Source organism: Terrapene carolina, unplaced genomic scaffold (genome assembly GCF_002925995.2).
Source record: "Terrapene carolina triunguis isolate 2854851 unplaced genomic scaffold, T_m_triunguis-2.0 Scaffold58, whole genome shotgun sequence".
In the NCBI taxonomy this organism is placed as follows: domain Eukaryota; kingdom Metazoa; phylum Chordata; order Testudines; family Emydidae; genus Terrapene; species Terrapene triunguis.
This window is the reverse complement of record NW_020664409.1, coordinates 23,178,974-23,187,664: the sequence shown is the minus strand read 5'-3', so window position 1 is coordinate 23,187,664 and position 8,691 is coordinate 23,178,974. Positions and strand designations below refer to the sequence as shown.

General features: G+C 39.6%; 1 protein-coding gene across 1 annotated transcript in view; it reads right to left on the bottom strand.

The window, feature by feature from the left end:
* Positions 1-382: 382 nt before the first annotated feature.
* The window catches only part of CDH19 (cadherin 19), a 163,032-nt gene continuing 154,723 nt past the window's right edge, over positions 383-8,691 (bottom strand). The window contains exons 11-12 of the mRNA XM_024206277.2: positions 7,843-8,094; positions 383-1,554 (exon numbers count right to left, since the gene is read on the bottom strand). Coding sequence (XP_024062045.1) covers positions 1,142-1,554; positions 7,843-8,094 — 665 coding nt within the window. The 3' untranslated portion in view covers positions 383-1,141. The remainder of the gene's footprint in view (positions 1,555-7,842; positions 8,095-8,691) is intronic.

The following is an 8,691-nucleotide window of genomic DNA, read 5'->3' as shown; positions in this document are numbered from 1 at the left end:
ATTTTGAAGTCTGACTCGATTCCTTCAGAATGATGTGGGATCATTTTCTGAAGAACTGGATTAACATTAAAGTGTTTTACTATCTTATTATCTAATGTTATACATCAAGTTTTATATCCACCAGCTTAGCGTTTTAAAGATCTTTAATACTGTTACAATAAAATTGAGTACTGCAGCTAATTTTATATTCCATAATAAAAAATATCTGTGCTGGGAAATCAGTCATCTTTTAAGCTCTTAATAAAAGGGAAAAAGCCCAGACGTGAACTGTATTTGACGCTATGCACAGTAAAATGTAACATGGTTGATACTAGTGTATTTAAGTTGAATATTGATTCAAACTTGAATCTAATACTTTTTGTCCTTTAAAATTTTTGAATGCATTAACTGAGAAATTAATTAGGAATTTAATACTCTTCCCAACAGTTTAATAAAAATTCAAATTTAATAGTGAATAAATGTTGACTGTAACAGGCCTTTATTTCTACATGGCTAAAAACTGCATTTGCTTTAGTTTTATCCTAAAAAAATAAATAGAAGACTTTGTAAGTGTTTTTGACAATCCTTTAAAAATATGTCTGGTGTCTACATTTTTTACACAATAGTATTTATATTATGAAACATAATACAAATATGCAAGCTTTAACTTTGGTTAATTAATATGAACAAAAAACCCCAACCAAGTCAGCCTTAACTTTGGAAATAGTTGTAAAGCCTAAGCTAGGTCAAATATTTCCAGGAACCATAGTTATTTTGTTTTGTTTTATCCTGTCCTTGTGGGACCTGTTTTAAGCACCCACCATTGGAACTAGATTTTCAAAGGAGCGCAGCTTGTATTCAAGCACCTGAATAAGAGCTGACTTTCAAAAGGGCTGAGCATTCAGCACTTCTCAGAGTGACACTTCCGGGCAGATTTTCAAAAGGTTCTCAGCATCCACCATCCTTTTGAACTGCTCTTCTTGAAACCTGGCCACTTATTTTGATGCTTAAATTGGTCTCATTTTCAAATGCAGACTTGATTTTGGCTGCTGAGTACTTTTGAAAATGTGGCCCCTAGTGGCTGCTAATCCCTTGCACTCTGATTGGGGTCATACATGCATGCTAGTTGTTTAAAGTCCAGCCCCTGCTCAGTAAGGCAATCTTAATTCTCATCCACATCTGACATGCTTGATCCTAAAGAGCTGAGGGATCCAGCCAATGAGCCAGTCCCCTCAAATGCATATGTCTGAAGGGAATCGTATGGCGGAGCAGTAGGATCTGCATTAGCTTCTTTAAGCTTTTCTAAAATGAATTCCCTGAACACAGCACTGTCAGGACCAACTTGCAGAGATTGTCTGTAAAGGCTTTGGATTTCTGTTGTGATGTTTCTTCTAGACTTGCGCTCTCTCATGACAGTACGAGTCCTGAGTGCTGAAATATCAAAAGCCTCTGTGTCCTCCTCTCCCCCTCCTTCATCATCATACCTGACAATGTTCTCTCTGAACTCTTCAGGCTTGTCAGGAAATAAGGACTGCTTCCTCCGCTGCCTTAAAACCAGCATTGCCAAAAAAAACACTGACAAGAAAAAAGAAAAGAACCAGAGACTTTTTATGTGTTTGGAAAGTCTTAAGGGTGGTAAAACTTCCTAATGTTGAAGCATGTGCAAACTCAAGCAATCTAGGTGGATTTGTAGAGCTGTGATTTTTTTTGTGGATTTATGGTTGTAAGATGTAGTATTTTTGGTGGGGAAATGGCTACAAAGGGACTTATAAAATGGGTTAAGGAAATGGAGCAATTTGTTTGGCCAATGAGAGTTTGGAGCAGTGAGGGAATCACAGGTTACTTGTGCTGTTTGAAACTAGTTTGTTTTATTACATAATATATCAATGCTCCATTCATACTTTCATTTCCCTCTCCCAGATCAAAACCACTGGAAGGGCTGGGAAATAAAAAAGGAATGTTATTGGGTTAGATCCTCCTCAGTTGGAGTCAATTGGTTCAACTCCTTTGACTTCAATGAAGCTAAGCTAAGCAAGTGAGGAACTGGTCCAATCGTTTCTAGTAATTGGTTTTGCACATTTGAGAATTTCTGGGGATGTTGTACCTCATATCTGTGCACCAACAAGCTCTATCTGTAAGAATACCTTGTTTGTAACTGACATAAAAGCTTGGATTGTAGAACAACTGGCTCAGACAGAAAAGATTTTTCATTTGTTTATTTTTTTTTTAAATAAGCATTCATTCCCCCCTGCCACCTCCCCACACCAAACCCTGGCTCACTTCATCCCAAACCGAAGTGTCCATTTCAAATACACAATGGGATCCAAAACGATGCATGATTTCAGTTTGCAACTAATTATAGCTGGAAACTGAATACAGTTTTAAGCTTAAAAAATAAACCAAACAAATTTGATTGACAAATTTGATTCAAATATTAGAAAATATTTATCCATACAGGTTTGGGTTGTTAATTTAAAAAATGCATTGGAACTTTTTATAATTATTTTTCTCATTTCTGATTTTACATCTTTGGCGATAGTTTTCTTAGGAAGATTTCTGAAGGGTTGAAGAACAAGTACAATTCATGCCATGGCTGCATGATTTAGAACGGTAACACCTCTTCATTATCATGCCCTTTGTAACTAGTGGAATCAATTTTAAATTGAGATTCTACTCATTTTTTTAATTAAAATTTCACTTCCAGTGAAACAATTATGTTTGCCTAACTTATGACTTTTAAATCACACCATCTGTGAAATAACTCTAGTGCTGTGAATTTATATAGTTCTGATAGTAGCTGATAAGGAGGCACTGAAAAAGTTGTCCTTGCTTTTGATGACCCACATCTTTAGATGATGGATGATGTTTTGCCCATGTCGTGCTATCAGAAAGTGTAGCATGTCAAATGATGTGCTATGCCAATGTTACCATAAGAAACAAGCTCTTTAACAAGCTCACTGGGGTTGATGCATCCCTCTAAGGGAATGCTAAATGAACACTCTAGTGCTAGCAGGGATTACTGTGCACTACATTTAGATGGAGGTGCAATGGCTGAGTGGTTAACACAGGGGTTCATAAATTATTTGCCTGTGTGAGCCTATTTTGAGGCTTATTGTGTCCTTTGACTCAAGATAGCAACAAAGCACCACAGCAGCCAAGGACTCCAAGGAATTTTCACATGAAGTACATTATTTAATGCTCTCTGTGATGCATGGGCTTGCATATTGTGACACAGCTTCTTCATGTCCAGCGGTGAGGTAGAAATTACACATCTCTGATGTGATATCAATGGTAGATCGATACTGAGACTTGATGGACACAAGCGTGCTGAATCCAGCTTCACAGAAATACTCACGAATGGCACTACCAGTTCTGAGGTGCCTGTTGAGAGTGCAGGATATTCATTCTTGACCATACATAAGAACATAAGAATGGCCATACTGGGTCAGCCCAGTATCCCGTCTTCTGACAGTGGCCAATGCCAGGTGTTACAGAGGGAATGAACAGAACAGGTAATCATCAAGTGATACATCCCCGTCACCCATTCCCAGCTTCTGGCAAACAGAGGATAGGGACATGGTTTTGCATCTCTGCCCATCCTGACTAGTAGCCATTGACTGACCTAGCCTCCATGATTTATCTAGTTCTTTTTGAACCCTTTTATAATCTTGGTCTTCACAGCATCCTTTGGCAAAGAGTTCCACAGTTTGACTGTGTTGTGTGATGAAATACATCCTTTTGTTGTTTTAAACCTGCTGCCTATTAGTTTCATTGGGTGACCCCCCAGTTCTTGTGTTATGAGAAGGAGTAAATAACACTTCCTTATTTACTTTCTCCACACCAGTCATGATTTTATAGACCTCTATCATATCCCCCCTTAGTTGTCTCTTTTCCAAGCTGAAAAGTCCCAGTCTTATTAATCTCTCCTCATATGGAATCTGTTCTATACCGTTAATCATTTTTGTTACTCTTTTCTGAACCTTTTCCAATTCCAATATATCTTTTTTTTTTTTTAGATGAGGAGACCACATCTGCACGCAGTATTCAAGATGTGGGTGTACCATGGATTTATATAGAGGCAATATGATATTTTCTGTTTTATCTATCCCTTTCGCAATGATTCCCAATGTTCTGGTAGCTTTTTTGACTCCAGCTGCACATTGAGTGGATGTTTTCAGAGTGCTATTCGCAATGCCTCCAAGATCTCTTTCTCTTTAGGCCCCATCATTTTGTCTGTATAGTTGGAATTATGTTTTCCAATGTGCATTATTTTGTATTTATCAACATTGAATTTCATCTGCCATTTTGTTGCCAGTCACCCAGTTTTGAGAGATACTTTTATAGCTCTTCGCAGCCTGCCTGGGACTTAACAATCTTGAGTAGTTTTGTATCATCTGCAGTTTTTTCCACCTCACTATTTACCCCTTTTCCCAGATCATTTATGAATATGTTGAATAGGACTGGATCCAGTACAGACCCGTAGGGGACTATTTACCTCTCTCCATTCTGAAACCTGACCATTTATTCCTACCCTTTGTTTCCTATCTTTTAACGAGTTAAAGTTCCATGAGAGGACCTTCCCTTTTATCTCATGACAGTGACACAGACCTCTGGGAAAGAACATTGAGTATATGTTCCTTGCAGGAATCGATCACAGAAAATTTCTGAGCTGTTTGATTTCAGCTGCTGGCAAACCAATGGCATCAGCCTTGCACTAAAAGGGGCTTCATACCTAATCGTACTTTGTCATGTCCAAGTCGGGGAAAAAGGATACAAACTGGTCCTTCTGTCATCTGAGATACTTAGCCATTACCTGTGTGTCAGCCAGGAACTTGCAAAGCTTCAGGAAGGATTCATAGTTTGTCTTCAGCAAATTATTCTTCCAGAAAACAATTTTCTTTGTGACTCCTGTGTTGTGATCACTCAGTTGAAGTATGTGGTGTTCTTTCCTTGCAGACATGTATTCAATTCATTCAGTTTCCAAAATATGTCTGTGACATAGGCAAGAAGGCATATCTTCCTTTGGTCACCCAGAAAAATCAATGAACTCAGGTTTTTTTGCAATCCAGTACATAGGCACGCAGCTTGTCTCTCAGTTCAAAAAATCATCCCAGTACTTTTCCTCTCAAGAGCCAACAAGCTTCACTGTCAAAGAACAACACATCAGGATCAGATTCCATGTCTTCACACAGGTTTGCAAAGAGACACATATGAAGAGGCTGAGTCTTGATGTAGTTCACAATAGATGAGACCTTCTGCAAAACTTCACATAGCTCTGGACTCAGAGCTTTAGATGCTAGTTTTTCTCTTTGAATCATGCAGTGAGTTCACACAGCAAATGGAGTTAATGTCTCTACCAAGGCATGCACACCTGCTTTGTGGCTTGCCATAGACAGAGCTCCATGTGTGCAAAAGCCCACCAAGCAATCACACCGTAATTTTTTGTTTTGCATGTAGCTGTGTAGCACATTGAACCATCTTGCGCCATCTTGTGTCCGGGAAGAGGAAGAACAGAATGTCTTCAAAAACTGCACCATCTCATGTGTATTTCACAAAAGCCAAGAAGTGTGCATCACAACCCTCAGTGTTCATATCAACTTGAAGAGCAAAAGAATCTGTGTTTTTCAGATACTCCATCAGTGTGTTTTATTGATCTGCTGCTGTCACTTTGATCCTTTACTTCGCTGTGTTGTTGGAGAGTGGTATGGCTTTGAGCTTGTTTGCTTCAGTTTCCCCAAACATTATGTTCATCGCATCAATTGCAGCTGGCAAAAACAAAGTGTCTTCAATTGTATGAAGCTGCTTGGCCTGTGCAGTGTGGTAACTCACCACAAATGATGCCTTTTGAGCATGGTCAGAGATGGACATGGCTCTCTTGAATTGCAATTGTTGACGTGAAAGTTCTTTTATCTGATACTGGGAAAATAACCTTAGTTTTTCTGTGTGTTCCTTGTGAAGGGTTTTTCTATGTGTTCGTTGTGAAGGGTTTAAGTTTATTAGGCTTCATGCTTTCACTAGGTGACACCGTGTTATAGCAGGCATTTTGGCCTTTCATCTTTCTTGATGAAATCACTGGTGAAGTCATAATCAAAGAAAGCCTCATCATATTTTCAAGCATGTTTCTTGCACTCTTGTTTTTTGTTCATAACTGCACCGTTAGACTCACTGCTGGAGGCTGAAGCAGATACTCTGGGTAAAAAATGAGTCCTCTGTGCCTCTTACCACAAATCTGAAAGAGGAATTCACTTTTCAGCAAATGAGGCCAGGATTTAGGAAGGCCCTGTGTGGTGATACTAGGACAGCAAAATGATTCTTTATCCTCAAATGACAAGGGTACTCAGGGTGGCATGAAAAAAAATATGGACTTCGTCTTAGTGCAGATTCCCATCTCAGAAAAGACTAGCACAGGTTCCTACTAGTTCAAGCAGACAGGAGGCTCTCTTGATGAGGCTGCTACCCACAGATAAGGATTTTCTGCATTCAAGTCCCTCAAATGGATACTTGCATAGCTGCATGGTGCAAATGGCCAAATTGGTGTCCGCACAGCAATCTCCATACAGCCAACGTGTCTGAACCTGCTCCACAAATGCTGCACCAAGAGGCCACTGTTTTGCTCCACAAAATGGTGGTCTCCACACCATGTGACCTCACATACATCATATATGCTAGGTCATGCTGCAAGGCTGCCATTCTGATCTACAAAATGGCAACCTCTGCACAGCATGACCTCGCACGCACTGTATGCATGAGGTTATGCTGTGTGAAGGCCTCCATTTTGTAGATCAAAATGGGGGCTTCCTGATGCAGTGTTTGTGGAGCAGGTTCAGACATGTTTGGGGGCAGATGGCATCACAATTTGGCAACCTGTGAGTTAAGGCACTTGATTACAGTCCTGAAGGTCTGGATTTGAGTCTTGCTCAAACTCACACTGAAAGTTTGGATGGACCAGATTGCTTCCCCTTGTGTTTTAGCTCTACTCTGAATGGGGTTGGGCTGAGAAGACAGCAGAAGCAAACAGTTTCTGCACTCAGAGTGCAAGGAGTGCACAGCCCGCTACTGTGAGCAGTCCTTTCACAGCAATGCCAAAGGAGAAGCTTCTTGCTTGAACCTTCATCCCTGTGCAGGCATAAGGGGTTGACTCATACTCTATCCCTATATTTATAGGGAATATATCTCAAACTAGTAGAATCTATCTAAATGGAGGAAACATTTTAGGTGCACAGACTGCATATGTGACAACAAGCCTAGCACTGTGCTTCCTAAATTTGTATCGACACGGGGGTGGGTGGGGGGTGGGGGGAGGGGAAGGGGAAAGAGTAGCATAAGAGTGGTTGTATTTGAAGAAGTGACTATGTAAATATATCACTTTATTATTCAACAGATCAACTCTGTTTGTATTCAGAGTCATAGCTGCCTCCTTTATGACAAAAATAAATAAAAAGAAACAGTAACAAATTATCTTAGCTGTAGAGAACCACATAGTTATGATGGAGAGAATTGGATTCTATTCCTTCTCATGCATCATCAGTAGAACTGTCAGCTAAATTTCAACGGTAAGGCTAAATTCTGCTTTAGTTTTACGTGTGCTAAGACAAGATTTTAGCCTTCCACATCTTTATGACAGCTGATGATAGATGTGCATACAGGAACACACCTACACTTTGGCCAGATTTTCAGGGCTGGCAGTTACAAAGACATTTTTTTTTTACTTGTAAACCGAACCGATTTGATTTGTAATCAGTGAAACACAATAAATACAACAGCTTAAATAGCTCAGCCAATCCAAGGAACCTCTATTCAAATGATCAAGTCTAGCATATAGTAGAAGAGGGCAGTAGGACACATAAATATTTTTTTTCTTACCTAATATTATTAGTATGCAGGCCAAAACTGCAACTAATGCTTCTATGCTGAGACCCATGGAAAACATGAAAGCTCTAAATCGACAAGACTGGGCACTAGCTTCAGTATCACAATCACAGACGCTGACAGTTAGGGTGTTTGTGCTGGTAAGTGAGGGGGTTCCATTGTCCACAATTAGGACTGGCAGGAAGAAAGCAAACTGCTCTTGTCGACTGAAGCCATTTTTTGCTGTAAGAATTCCAGCCGTGTTATCTAGAAGATGAAGCATCTGTATCAGATATTTGTCACTTTAACAAAAATAAATAAATAAAAATCTGGCTAATAACTTATCCTTATTTGCAACCAATGACATTCTGAAAGGGTGTATGTCATTGGAGAGGAAAGAGAAGTGTGGGGAGGAATTTACTGATTTAAATGGGTGTTAAATCAGCAAAACCAGGTAAAATGCAGGATGTTCTGAGCGGGATGAGGCATTTCAGTTTTGATAGATTAAAAAAGCATCAGTTACAATACACCATGCAAATCAGCTTCCAGGGACAACTCATGACTGTTTATACCGCATATTTTTTTAATAAATTAATATAAACATGGGCCTAATATAGAGCCATTTATCCAAACCTTCTGAACTTTGGAATATTGATATGGTTCATCAAAACAACCCCCAGTTTCAGTTTTGTAAAACCAGCTTTTCAATTAAGTATGCAAAACAAATGAACAACCCCACCCACTCCCCTACCCCCACACACAAACATTCAGTTTTGTTTGTCCACATATCTGTGTTTGTTGGTAACCTAACCAGGGGAGGCAGGGCCGGCTCCAGGCACCAGGCACCCAAGCTGGTGCTTGGGG